At 35.8% G+C, this 15,333-nt stretch overlaps 1 protein-coding gene across 1 annotated transcript in view; it reads left to right on the top strand.

Moving 5' to 3' along the window:
- LOC117119245 overlaps positions 1–13,622 on the top strand; it is a 31,879-nt gene extending 18,257 nt beyond the window's left edge. Inside the window, exons 2-4 of the mRNA XM_033264047.1 lie at positions 12,260–12,354; positions 12,986–13,118; positions 13,513–13,622. Of these exons, the coding sequence (XP_033119938.1) occupies positions 12,280–12,354; positions 12,986–13,118; positions 13,513–13,622 (318 nt within the window). The 5' untranslated portion in view covers positions 12,260–12,279. The remainder of the gene's footprint in view (positions 1–12,259; positions 12,355–12,985; positions 13,119–13,512) is intronic.
- Positions 13,623–15,333: the final 1,711 nt, after the last annotated feature.

Raw genomic sequence — 15,333 nt, 5'->3', positions numbered from 1 at the left:
TAGCTTAAATTGGGTAAATAAACCAATTAAGATATTAGGTATTTATATTAGATACGACAGCAAATTGTGTAAAGAGTTTAATTGGGATTCTAAAATGATAAACTTTGAAAGACAATTGAATTCTTGGAAAAGCAGAGACCTTACGTATTTTGGAAAAGTGACTGTATTAAAAAGTCTGGCATTGTCTAAGCTAATTTACAATGCTTCAATTATAGATGTACCAGAACATGTTATTCTAAAAGTTAATAAATTCGCACACACATTTGTATGGAATGGAAAAAATGAAAAAAATAAATAGAAAAACATTAATTGTTAAACCGCTTAAAGGAGGTATTAACATGCCAGACTTTTCACTACAAGTCAAAGCCCTTAAAATTAAATGGGCGAGAAAACATGTAAGGTGGAAACTTTTACCTTTACATTACATTAATAAACTTGGGAATGAAAATATAATTTTTAGTATGTCCTGCCTTAACATGAAAAACCGCACGATCTTTCAAAGTATACCATCTTTTTATCTAAACGTTTTAGAGTGTTGTGTTGATTTTAACAAAGTCAGCAATGATGTAATTAACAATTACGAACAAATCCTAGAGCAACATTTATAGGGAAATAAGAATATTACATTAAGTAACAAAGCACTATTTTTGACAAATTGGATTTCCTCGGGGTTAACTAAAGCCAAAAACATAGTAAGTTTTAATCGATTAGTTAACCAAACTGAAATCAAAGAGACACTAAATGTAAAAAGAAACTGGCTCAGTGAATACACTACACTTGTTGAATCCCAAAAGTATGGATAAACACAATAAAACAATACAATAAAGGTAACGAGCACGTGAGAACAGAGTGTACTGCAATCCACAAAATAGCAAGGATGAATACGAAAACTATTTATTTAAATTTTGTCAATAAAATGCTTAGTCCACCTCAGAGCATACTTAAATGGGAGGGTGTATTCGATGATAAAATACAATGGACCAAAATTTGGAGACACAAAGTAAAAAATGAAAAAAATAAAAAATATGCACAATTAAATTATAAATTATTGAATCGAATTGTCCCTACCAATGCTAGATTATCTTAAAAGCACATGCAAATGTAATAATTGTGATGCCATAGAAGATGAGAGACATATGTTTTTTGAATGTCCACGTAACAATATGTTATGGAAAAAATTGATGAAATATTTTAAAAAATTGATAATAGTAAAAGTTCTTTTAAAGAGCTCCTGCTGGGAAGTGAGTGTGACATTAAAAACAAATTATATACAATTGGTACTTATTCGACTTTATAAAATAAAAATATTAACTGAATAAAAAAAGCCTGCTTGTACAAATTCATGGGCTGTATTTAAGTCAATTGTAAAATATATGGATACATTAGGTTTGTTATAATTACTAAGTTTACAGTTGCTCTGTATTTCAACATTGGTGGCATTGTCAATATACGCATACCGGTATAAATAATTTTATTGTATTTTATTGAAAAAAAAAAAAAAAAAAAAAAAAAAAAAAAAAGAAAGAATGAAAAAAAAAATACTAACATTATTATATCTTGTTCAGATATAACGCAGTGATAGTCAATGAGTGATATGTAAAAAAACATTTATTTATATAATTTTTTATAATTTTTATATAAATTTTTATTTCATGCTTTTATTGTATTCAACTATGTTATAGAAATGAGTGCGTTTTTATCCAAAGATACGCTTTAACAAAAAGAATGTAAGCTTTAAAAAGAAATGTGAAACCCAGAAAAATGAAGAAATATCAACTGTCTTGATTGTATGAAAATGAATAAAGGTGGTGGTGGTTACCCCACAAAAGAGAAAAAAAAATATTGGATGGGATTGCATTGGATTTATTTGGTGTAAACACCAAGGATAGCCCACGAAAGTCTAGAAGAAGACTTATTTCCAGTGGGGTCCTTCTGGTGGTGATAGGACAGTACACCGGAGACAATCCCCTACTCTTTTCAAAAGAGTGTACTGCGTTCTTTAACGTGCACATAAATGCACACGGGACCAACGGTTTAAACGTCTCATCCGAAAGACGGTGCGCTATTGTAACTTGTATTTCAGCCCTCTAGCTGAAACACAAGGTGAGGCAGCGATGGGAATTGAACCGGCGACCTAGAGTTAAAGTAAATAAATCCCCAGGCCCCGATGAAATCACATCCTGGATCTAAATGGAGTTTGCAGAGGTTTTAGCCAAACCCTTATGTGCTATTGCAAACACTAGTCTACATGAATCCATCGTACCAACTGATTTGAAATATACGGACATTATACCAATCCCAAAGGTAAATCCCCCAAATCTGTCGAATCCGATTTAAGACCGATATCTCTGACCTCTGTTAGTGGGATGTTGGTTGAGAGTACAATTGGAGAAATGCTTTTGGATGAAATTAGTGATAATATGGATTTAAATCAGTTCGGATGTACTAAAAAAATATCCACTCTCGATGCGTTGATCTCTTTAATGACCAATCGGTTTGGTGCAGCTGACAAAGGTGATGAAACTAGAGTTTTGTTGTTAGACTATAAAAAGGCTTTCGACCTAGTGGATCACAATGTCTTAATCACCAAGGTAAATACTCTTGTTGTAAGAAATATTATTAGTAATTGGATAGCAGCTTTCCTTTGCCAAAGAATCCACCGAGTGAGAGTTGGAAATCATGTCCCCAAATGGCTAGGATCAAAAGGTGGGATCCCACGGGGTTCCTGGCTAGGACCTATTCTGTTTATCCTTTTTATAAATGATTTGACAGTTAATTTTCATACAGTTAAATATATGGATGATAAAACTATGTCTGAGAGAATCACCAAAAAGCAAATGAGTGCACTTCAACCTGTATGTGATGAGATCTGCACCTGGTCAAATACAAATAAAATGAAAGTAAATGAGAAAAAGACACAAGAAATGCTTATTAGTTTTAAACGTGATAAATCTGATCCCCCTCCCCTAAAAGTAAATGGCTTCGATGTCATACGTGTAACACAAACTAAATTCTTAGGGATTATAGTTCAGAATGATCTTAGGTGAACACCTGAATGATGACACAGAAACGCGATCTCCGCCATCATTTAATTGCAACGCAGCTGAAGAAGATTTTAAGCGATTCAAACGGAAAAGAATACATATTTTGCATCTATATTATACGAGATCACTGATCCCAAAACCTACTGAACTTCGCTACATAGCATTTAAATCTAATGCCTGTTTATCTCTGTTAACGAAACATGAATTGATGATTCGGTATCTGACAACAGAATTAAAATAGAAGGATATTCAGCTCTTCGAAGAGACCGTAATCGCATAGGCTAGACAATAATGGAATGTAGGCAATACAGTTATAACTCGGCAAACTGTAATACTTAGGCATATTCATCATCTAATTATATATTCACACACTACTAAAGTGACACCAGCTCCGTATGAAGAACTGTAATCTATTTTAATATTCCTATAATGCAATGTCGCCCTCTTGAGTTCCAGCATTGTCATGTTGCTTGATATTTTGTGTTTTGATGTTCAATAAAAGTTCAGTTAAATTTGACAAAGAGTTCAAATACTTATTTATGCTGGAACTCGCGACGAGCACACCTAAGCCTACATACTAACGTGAGCGGTGCACTGTACAGTATTACCTTTCACTATTATGCCTGTTTGTTGACTGCCCAATAGAGGGCTGTGCCTACCAAACTCCCGAAGTTGTAGCAGCTCTTATCTCAACCCACAGCACCATCCACGCTGGGCCCACCAATAGTGCCCCTACCCACAAGGTTGAGAAGGTAAAATGGCCTTGTATATCCTCAGCCGGGACTGAAGAATGATCTTACTTGCAATCACGTTGGGCCGAATATGTGGAAGCCACCAAAAAATTCACAGGCCAAGACAAGGTTATCCAACTATTAGAATGCAGTGATGACACTCTCCGCAAATACCTAACTCGATCGGCTGGAGGTAGCTTATCAGGCAAACCCGAATTGGACGTAATCGCCGCCATCAAGAAGCTAGCTGTCAGGGAAGAAAACACCATGGTCGCCAGGGTTGCACTACACAATATGCGACAGGACAGAGATGAAACCGTACGATCTTTCGGCGCCCGTCTTCGGGGTCAAGCCGGCGTCTGCAAGTGTATTATGAAGTGCCCAGGCTGCACTGCAGACGTGAATTATACCGAATCAATCTTACGTGACGTGCTCACTCGCGGCATTGAGAACCACGATATTCAACTTGATCTGCTTGGAGACAAGAATCAGGACATGACACTAGAGGAGGTATTCCAATTTGTTGAAGCCAAGAAGGCTGGAAAACGCTCAGCCTTGCGTCTCTTCGACTCGGAGGCTACATCTTTTGCACGTAGTAGTTCATACACTTGTAACAGAAAAGAAGCCAAGAGAGCACAAAAAGTGGATAAATCAGAGGCCTGTATACACACTGCTGCCAAAAAGGACACGGAAAACATTTACCTACTTGAATCAGAATATCGACATGCCCAGCCTTCAGCCACGTTTGTAGCCATTGCAACCGTGAAAACCATTTTGAGTCCGTCTGCCGAAGCAAGAACAAACCGATTAAGGCCACCAGAAAATCCACCAATATATAACGCCCTCTGCGCTGTTACGACGACGAAACGTTAAACGGCCCTCAAATCCGCAGCCATTCATACGTCTGACCGTCAAAGTACAGGAAGCGGATTACATCTCACTCGGATATAGGCTCAACGCCACACCCCGAACTATTAACGCCTCAGCCATATGCCAAAGTTGCCTCGCAGGCATAAAATCCTACATAGCCTTGGCCTGAAACGCGACGACCTCATACCCGTCACAATGAAAATGGATGCTGCTAACAACAAGGGTATAAACATCCTTGGTGCAGCCATTTTGAGGCGTTCTGGAAAGGACAAAACCTATGAATTCACCTATGTTACCGACAGCTCAGAAAAGCTGTTCCTTAGCAGGGAAGCCTGTATCGCTCTCGGACTGATTACACCGACATTCCCAACAGTTGGCGAGACACACCACCTGCACGACATGGCAGCTGACACCATCGGTGACGGCCCGGGCCCGAACTACGTCAAAGGAGATAAACATGACTCGACCAATACATGCGGCTGCCCCAAACACTAGCTGCCACACAAACCACCAACCACTCTACCCGTCCCAGCAACAAACGAGAACCGTGCCCGTTTACAGCAGTTCCTAATTGACTACTACAAGTCTATTACGTTCAACACATGTGAACACCAACCCCTGTCAATGATGAAAGGACTTGCAATGAAGCTTATGGTTGACCCAAAGGCCGAACCAGTCGCCCACCACACACCTATTCCCGTCCCCATCCACTGGCAGGATCAGGTGAAAGCAAATCTTGACCAAGATGTGAGATTGGGTGTCATCAAACCAGTCCCGATTGCGAACCGGTCACATGGTGCCACCGAATGGAAGTATGCGCTAAGAAAAACAGCAAGCCACGCAGAACAGTTGACTTTCAGCCACTGAATGCACACGCCTAACTGGTCAATTGTAGAGAAAACATCGGAGGGCTCCAAGGGTCTCATCACCAGCCTACGCCGTATTTTTGTAACATATGGCATATGTGACGAGCTTTCATCCGATGGCGGCCCAGAATCTATTGCCACTCGTGAATCCCTGAAGGACTGGGGCGTACACCACCGCCTCTCTTCAGTAGCGTTTTCACATTCCAATTGCCGAGCAGAGATTTGCGTGAAGTCTGCCAAAATCTTATCACAAACAACACGGGACCAAATGGCGAGCTCGATACCAATGCCTTCCAACGGGCCATGTTACAGTACCGCAACACACCTGATAAAGACACTAAACTTTTCCCTGCCCTCTGCGTTTTTTGACGGCCAATTAGAGATATTATCCCAGTCTTGCCTGGTAATTACAAATCCAATGCTACATGGAGCAACACGCTCGAAAAAAAGAGAGGAAGCCCTCCGCAACAGACACTTGTGCGCCACAGAACATCGGTCAGAACATACTAAGCGTTACCAACACTCGTGGTCGGCGACATGGTTCGTATCCAAAATAAAATTGGCCCCAACCCTAGAAAATGGGATAAGACAGGATCCATTATTGAGGTACGTCAGTTTGACCAATACGCCCTTGAAGGTTGATGGTTCTGGCAGGGTTACATTGCGTAACAGAAAATTCCTCCGCAAATACGAGCCTGTGATTCCGCCACCACGCCGCCTCACCACACAGAGCGACTTGTGCCATTATGTTTTCTAGAATATTTCCTACAGTGTCATCATGTCTTGATCATATTATGCAACAATGATACAACGCTAAGTCAATCGGGTACTATTCAACAGGTCTAAGCGATCACCTAATAATATTTTGTACTCGTAAAATTACTAAACATAGGTTTAATGCACATGAAAACATTTCTATTAGATCTCTTAAAAACTATACTGTCGACCAATTCATACACATACTAGAAGATATTGACTGGACAATGGTTTCATCCATAAGCGATGTTAATGAGGCCTTACATAAATTGAAAGAATTACTTTTGGCTGCTATTGATTATATTGCCCCTCTTAATTGTTAGATTAAAACAAAGAACAGAGCCCTAGCTAACTAGAGAAATTCCCGCAAGATATTAAAACTAGAGATAAACTATTAAAAGAGTATAATACAAATAATAATAACACTGAATTACTAATACAATAACATAAATGACGAAATAAAATTCAACGTGATGTAAATAAAGCTAAATCTAATCATCTATTAAACAAAGCTGAGGAAAATTAAAATGATCAGAAAACAATGGAAAATCTTTAAAAGCTTACTAATAGGCATATATATTAACAAAACTAAAGATAGTCCCAAAGCTATATAAAATACAATCGAAAAAAAAACAAAATAAAACTATTTCGTTCATGGTTGGCCTAAAACTGTGGACGAAGCCAAATTCTAGCTATGTACGCGGCTTTAAATCGATGACTAGACCTGCCTGTTTTTATCTATTGTCCACTATAATACCGCAACGTAATGAATGCTATTTTTGATTCAAGCAGCCACTAGCTGTAGGCCTACAGTAGTAAAGAATAGGCGAAACCTAGACACGGGAGGCGCCAGGACGCAGTATTTAAGAAGTGAGATAAATACCATAATAAACAAAACAAAACTTTTATTGTCGCTTACGATTTCTTGCCCTAACTAAAATTACCGGATTGTTTTAACAATAGATAGTTTTATTTTAAATAGGCTTACATCAACAATTCTGCATGCACCAGGAAAATTACTATGCTAGATCTTTCGAGGCATCGAATCATACCAACAGTTTTAGAATAATTTATGTGTGTGTTTTTTATTATGTGTGACAGCGACCATTTTAGTGACCATTTTTAAAAATATTGATTATTATTATTATTATTATTATTATTATTATTAATATTATTATTATTAGTTGCTGTGAAATGAAGGACGAATAAATACATAATATGGTGTATTGATGAACGTCAATAAAGGGAAGTTGAGAAAGCATTAAAGATCTGCATCTTCATGTTTCATCAAGCATAATTCAATATGATGATGTTTTCATTTTTCGTAATATGAGGGATTCGGATCAAGGTGTTCAGAAATATTTAATCTGCATTAGGACATGGGCAAAAAAAAATCTCTTCAACTGAATCCTTATAAATGCAAGTCTATGCGTTTAACCTGGAGACGATATCCTAAACCCAGTTATAGTATCTCTAATACACCTTTAAATTGTGCTGATTCACGAACAATTTTAGGCTGTTCCATACAAAGTAATTTGTCATGGGACAAACAAGTTCAAGATACAGTGTCAAATTGTAACCGTATTATAGGCCTTATACGTATAATAGCATCTAATTCCCTAAGTGACGTAGCTCTTCACCTATATAAGAAACTTGTGCTACCCTGTTTATATTATTGTCCTCCAGTTTGGTGGGTGTACCGAAAAAACATATTAAACATTTGGAATCAGTACAGAGGAGAGCTACCTGCATGATATTAAGGAGAGGATATTTAGACCAGTCTTATAATGATAGAAGAACGGAGTTAGGCTTACTGTCAGTTGAGAGTAGGCAAGATTTTTTAAACATGGCATTCGTTGGAAAATTATTTATTTCTCCACGATCTGATTTTATGAAGGGTTATGTAGATTCATTTGAAGTTGATAATAGGCACCAAGATATACTTACCTTCCATCATGCTAGAGTCCGTACGGATGTGTTTAAATACTCGGGGTAGTTAGATTTCCGAAAACCTTTTCTGAACTTAATGTTGCTATAAGAAATAATCTTATTGAGGAGCCTTTTTCATGTTTAAACTGAGTTTAAAGGAACATTTTACTGATTTTTAATTTTGTTATATTATACTTTTTCAAATGTACATAAATATTGATTTTATCTTTTTCTTATGACGATTGCATTTTAACATTTTTATTGAAATGACGAAATACAGTACTAGGCTCACAGAGAGAGCAGCTTAGCACAGTCGGCTAATTTGGTGGTAGCCACTGTGTGCGCGCTGAACCGTGGAGATCAAATTCAAATTCATCTTTATTGTAATCATAAAAAGTTATATAGAATAGGGAGAATACTTCCTACAGCTCTACGTTGTATTCTCTCAATTGTTTGCTGTTGCTCTAAAGTGAGACCTGTAAACCAGAAGGGGTATGCATACTCCACTACTGATCGAATCACACTACAGAAATAATGTCGTAATGCATTCGTGTCAAGACCACTTCTGCGTAATTGTTTAAGAGAATAAATTCTGGTGTTGCATTTGGAAATCACAGACGTTACCTGACCATCCCACCGATCACAGGAGTCAAAAGGGAGATGTTTCCAGGAACATTCATCGCATACATATTTTAAATCAATATCATTATTAACAGTGTGGTTATATCCTTTTGGTGACAAAAAATCTTATTTAATATGGGTAGTTTAGTTGATGTAAATAGATACGTATAACACTTACCGATAGCATTATTTAAATATTTTGATTTGCATTATCTAAATAGATCGAAGAGGGAGAAATCTTGTGAGTAAATTGTTCATATCTAAGATTAAGATGTAATTTTTAAAACAAAAACAGGTAGAAGGAAACCGCTATAAAAATACCTTTCATAGTTCCCGCCATCCGGGCACGAAATCCGGTGATCACCGAGGAATTCCAGAATTCTAATCACTACAAAAGAAAAACTAAGTTTAAAACATAAATATCACGTTCGATTTCACAAAAATTGAGATACGTAAGTTCAAAATATAATGATCAGCAATTTCTATCCACAGATCCAATTGAAGATGGATATTTTAGGGTTCCATCAAACGTTGGGCTTGAGGTTTTGAACTTCACGTCAACTCTCACAGGCGGGATTTTTGAATTGTCATCGCGAGTAGTGCCGGTCTAGATGTTTTCTGCTGCGTTTTGCCAAAATACTTCAAAATCAAACAAAAACAGTAACAGAAATGTCACCACAAAATACTAGCAAATTAATAAGGCACAGAAACTTGATGTTTAAAATCAAGAAACACAACATAAACTGAAAATCAAAAGAGCAACCAAGAGAAATACAGGAGAGTAAAAGCACGTCGGGAGAGTAAAAATATATAAAATACGGTATATAAAATATATATAGTAGAAGCGGTAAGCGCATATCACGTTCGATTTCACAAAAATTGAGATACGTAAGTTTAAAATATAATGATCAGCAATTTCTATCCACAGATCCAATTGAAGATGGATATTTTAGGGTTCCATCAAACGTTGGGCTTGAGGTGTTGAACTTCACGTCAACTCTCACAGGCGGGAATTTTGAATTGTCATCGCGAGTAGTGCCGGTCTAGATGTTTTCTGCTGCGTTTTGCCAAAATACTTCAAAATAAAACAAAAACAGTAACAGAAATGTCACCACAAAATACTAGCAAATTAATAAGGCACAGAAACTTGAGTGTTTAAAATCAAGAAACACAACATAAACTGAAAATCAAAAGAGCAACCAAGAGAAATACAGGAGAGTAAAAAGCACGTCAGGAGAGCAAAAATATATAAAATACGGTATATAAAATATATATAGTAGAAACGGTAAGCGCATCGGTTGGGGCTTGGACTGCCGACTACCGACTCAAGCAAATTGTTTGTGTCCTTGTGCACTTTACCTACGTTTGCCTCTCTCCACCCAGGAGTACAAGTGGGTACCTAGTAGGTTCCAACACAACTGCGCTGATTACTAGCTGCAATATTATATTATTATGGAATAATAATATAATTTAATTTAATAATTTGATTTGGTGTTGATCATGTATTTCATGTGTTTGATCCAATGACCAGGGTAGTAATGTGAAGCGCTTAGAGGCTTTGTGGATGCTAAAAACAAAGCTTAGAGGCTTTGTGCATGAAGCGCTATATACGAACGACATATTATATATATAATATATATATATATACGACATATTATATATATAATATATATATACATTATACATATATATATAATATATTATTATATATATATATATATATATATATATATGTATAATGGACAATGAAAGAAAATGGTATTCAAATTCAAGTCTGATAGTGCTTTTCCAGTCATGATCAGTTGCATACCCACACTGTAGAGTGCTTATTTATTCTGGTTGTATTTTTACTAAATAATCCTTTCACATTGGTTTAAAAATATTTAAATAATAAAACTATGATGATTTCTTTCTTAAGGTTATTGCAAAAAAATTGTATGTCAGCCCTAAAACAATGGTTTTACTATACCGTGTGTACAGTACGGTGTAGTGGAACCATTGGGTTCCCCCCCCGGACAGGTCAAGCCCCCCCCCCCTATCAAACAGAGCTCGTCGGGCAGTTGGACTAAAACAAAAATAAAAATAGCCATACCCAACCAACACATGTCTGTCATGTCTGAGTGTCATTTCTGGCCATCCAGAGGTTTCTGTAAATAAAATCTCATTTAGAAGGAGAACACCCTCACAAAAACTTCCACAAGCTCCAGCCTACGTGCTCTAGTCCCCCTGTCGGACAGCTCGGCCCCCATAAAATCCTACAGCCGCCACAGCTACTACACCTTTTTATCATTGGCACAAACAAGCAGAACAAAAAAAACAAAAAAAACCTGATGCCAGGATTAATAATAAAATAATAATAATAATAATAATAATAATAATAATAATAATAATAATTATAATAATTTTGGCTTAAATATCGCATTATGCTAAAGCCTCGATGCGCTTAACAATAAAAATGAAACTGCCGGATTAACACTTAAGGTCTCCCTGGTTTCGTTTGTTGGTCACCCTAATGCCCACATAAGAACCTTGGGCCTCGCAGAGGTCTGGTTTTCAATAAAGTTGAGATTAGAATATCTGTCGTCATCAAAATGGACCTTTCCGGGGAGTCAATCAGACTTAACAAAAGACAAATCAGAGCAGGACACGAGTTGTCCCACAAAACGCACATGTTCGCGTATGTTTTAACACTCGTTATTTGGGACTTTAGAAGCAATATCCAAGGGGTGGTGGTCCATTATACTAGTGGCTGGCTGGTAGTGACTATTGTACTCTGTTTTAAGCCTATACTTGTTATATAAATTGTGTTTATGCTTGTTTAGGCCAGAGGCCTATAATCAATTCATGATTTATGTTGATTTATGGATTCAATTTCTTGGTGCTTTGCAATTGGAAGATTTAAAAAAAAAATCAGTTTTACTACTAAATAAATGCTTCTTAAACTTATTCCCAGAAAAAAAAAACTAACTTATGTTTGTTTTGAAAAATACACGATTTATGTATACCATAATATAATGTACGACACAAGACTGTGTCTTCCAACTTTTAATAAAGTTAATATGTGTACACATAGGCCTACTATGTATAATGTGTTAATAATAAATACATTTATAAAGTGCCTTTTTCTGGATAGGTTACAAAGCGCTGAAAAGATCACAAATCACAGAAATAAAATATATTAAAAAAATTTTGAAAATAAGTAGGTCTTGAGTAATTTTTTAAAAGATGTAATTAATAAAGATGGAATGTTGTGTTGTTGAAACATATTTTACTGTATTTTTATACCATTTTAATTTTACGTTTTTTTTGTAAATGATCAGTTGCATACATTCACTGGAGTGTGCTTATTTTATTTTGTTGTATTTTTTTACTGAATAACCCTTTCACATGGGTTTAAAAATATTTGTTTAAATAACAAAACAACGACGGTTTGTTTCTTAAGGTGATTGCAAGGAAAAATGTATGTCAGACTTAAAACTGGCAGCAGTAGGCAATACTGTATTTGGCTTGAATGTAAAAGAACTAAGAAATAAGGAGGTAAGAATACAGAGAATCAGTAGCTAGGTTTAAACATTTTTGGATTATTGTATTAATTTTATTGTCATCATCATTATCATTGTCATCATCATCATCATTGTCGTCATCATCATTATTGTCATCATTATCATCATCATCAAAATGATCAACTTCATCCTCATCCTCGTCAAAGAGGGCCATCTTCTTCTGTACGGCAACCGGACAGCCGTAATATTTGGTTTTCAGATCGATGATTGATAATGCGCACATTAATACAGCTTAGTGTAATATTTGAAAGAAGATATTCAAAATTAATTTTCTTTCCTATATAATCAGTTCTGTCTACCAAGTGTAAGTGTAAGTAAATACAAATCAAATTTCCATGATCTTGACCTTGTATTTTGACCTTTTCTTTCCAAAAATAACAAACACTTTCTTTGATTATTATGTATCATTCCACTATATTTTATGATGATCTATTTCTTAGTCTTTTGTGTAATGTTGCTAGCAGAGAGACAGACAGATCGAAGCGAATACAACCGCTTTGTGCGGAGGTATTAAGAATTAACAATGTATGTTATTACTCTATATCAACCCATCTCTACATGATCAATGGTAAATATTCATTATGTGCACGTTTCTCAACTCACAGCGGTGTATTCAGAATGCTACAGATACGTCATGGATTCTTCAAACGAATGACACTGAAGCTGGAATTTCTCTAAATTATCCTGTAAAATGTCAGCAAGGCTGCCAGCATTGCAATAATGAATCCCTTCGACCATGTAAGTCTAACACCAAAATATACTGTATAAAAAGACCTGGAAAAGTAATTACAAGTCCTACTGTTAATAGTATTGCTTATATGATTCAGTTCACCTTCCAACTCGAGACCCCTCTAATACTGAAAATTCCTAATTCCAGACCACTTTTTCAAAATATCAGACAATCAACAAGCTAACCCTCTAATTATCTGAGATCGAACCATGAAACCACACACATTTTCAGGGTTTCCAAGAGTGTTCTCGAATTAGAGGGCAATCTGCATTGGCATTTAAAAGAGCTATATGCCAGAAGGCAGATACAGTACCCAGAGACTTGAAATATTAAAGGTGGTCATGTACAATGTACCTCAATGGCAAAATTACGATACATGTACATAAATATATCTTTTTGTAGATCCTCCACAAGAGATTACTTACAGATCAACGACTGGATCAGACTTGTGTGTCGGATGGAAAGGAAATGTGTCAACAAATTATACAATGTATTATAGACAAGACAGGTAAGTTGAAATAAAGATGATGATGATGATGCTACTTCTGCTGCTGATGATAATGACGATGCTGATGCTGCGACGCTGATGATATTTCTATGCACCTGAAAAGAGAGTTTTTTGTTGCAGAGGTATGCTAATATGATCATGACATCAAGTGTAGGCCTAAAGTATATTCGAGCACTTGTATTGGCTTTTTTTCCCCGCACTAGCTTAAAAGTCAATTTTTACTGCTGATTTTATTTCTGCTTCTATTCTGTTTCATATTTTTTTACACAAGGTTTTTCTGTCCGGCACTTATGCTCACTGCTTGGTTCTTCTTGTCCAAGTTAAAAACCTTATCGAATATGTGCATATTAAAATATGACGTCATTATATAACATTAATGGATGGACAATGTATTTTATGTTAAAGATGTATTGTCCCATGTAAATAACAAAAAAAATCATAAATTTTTTTTTTTTTTAAATTAACTTGCACATTTTGAAGTAACATAAAAGTTATCAACTTGAACACAGAAATTATTGTATTTGAAAAATGTCTACTCATTAGTTTACAGCGAAAAAAGATAGAAACACCTCCATTTACTGGAAGTGTTTTATATTTTTATTATAATTTTTTTTGGTTTAAAAATCAGGGTACACATTTTTGTAATTCAATAATTTTTATGAACAAGTTAATAATTTGTATGCTATTGCAATAATAATGAGCAAGTTTATTTATAAATTATTTTTTATGATTTTTTGACATTAGCAATGGACAATACATCTTTAATGCAATTTTAATTTTCAAAAGCGTTTTAAATTAGCTGCAACTATGTTCAATGCAAAGTTACAGTGATATACATAAACAGTTTTCTCCCTCCAGCTAATTTATAGATTTAAAATATTTCCATTTCGTGAGCTCAAAATTCAGTGGTATGAAAAAGAAATACTTGGGGTGGGAGGTTCTACGCCTGCATTGTATAGGTTCCTGTTGTTCTGTATTGTGTACTTTCAGTTTCAAATTTTGTGAGAGGTAACTTTTATGTCCTTCGTTGAAGAGCTGCTTGGTACGATCATAATATCATTCTCATATTCGAGCACTGTAGTTACTATTTATCTCTTTGTTAATATAGGCAGATAATATCAAATAGTGGTAGAAACAGCACTCAAAGAAACAATAATTGAAAGATCGTACTGGCATAGCCTATCCTCGAAAACCTTCCTTATGGATTGTTCAGAAAAATGCTCCTCGCCGAAACTGAACCACTGATAATAGGGAGTGTCTTGCCACACAAGCCCCTGATTGCTGCGAAGCAGTCAATTCATATTCTTGACAAGCAGTCAATTCATATTCTTGAAGTGTATTCATACACTTGTGATGTCTCGCACTTGTGATCAAATAACACACTGGCTCGCACTTTGGCAACACTCTTTGGCAGTCAACTCGCCCCTAGAAAACCCGCACTTGGAAACTTTCCCCATAAAAAAATTGTACACTTCCTAGACCAGTCTTCAAAATAAAAATTGTAACCTTTGGTAATCAACTACATTTTCCACATACATAGAAATTTGTGAAACTTTATTTAAAAAAACCTAAGCCATAATTCACCTCTACAGACACTTTTTGACAAAAATGAAAAACTTTGTTACCCAATGAGAAGTGTTCTAATATAGACAATGGGTCGTGTCTCATATTATTATTTGTTATAATTTTATTATTCATTATTTTCACTTGACGCA

Source organism: Anneissia japonica, unplaced genomic scaffold, assembly GCF_011630105.1.
Source record: "Anneissia japonica isolate Jap-2015-1 unplaced genomic scaffold, ASM1163010v1 scaffold287710_len209622_cov133, whole genome shotgun sequence".
Lineage (NCBI taxonomy): Eukaryota > Metazoa > Echinodermata > Crinoidea > Comatulida > Comatulidae > Anneissia > Anneissia japonica.
This window is presented reverse-complemented; position numbering and strand designations above follow the sequence as displayed.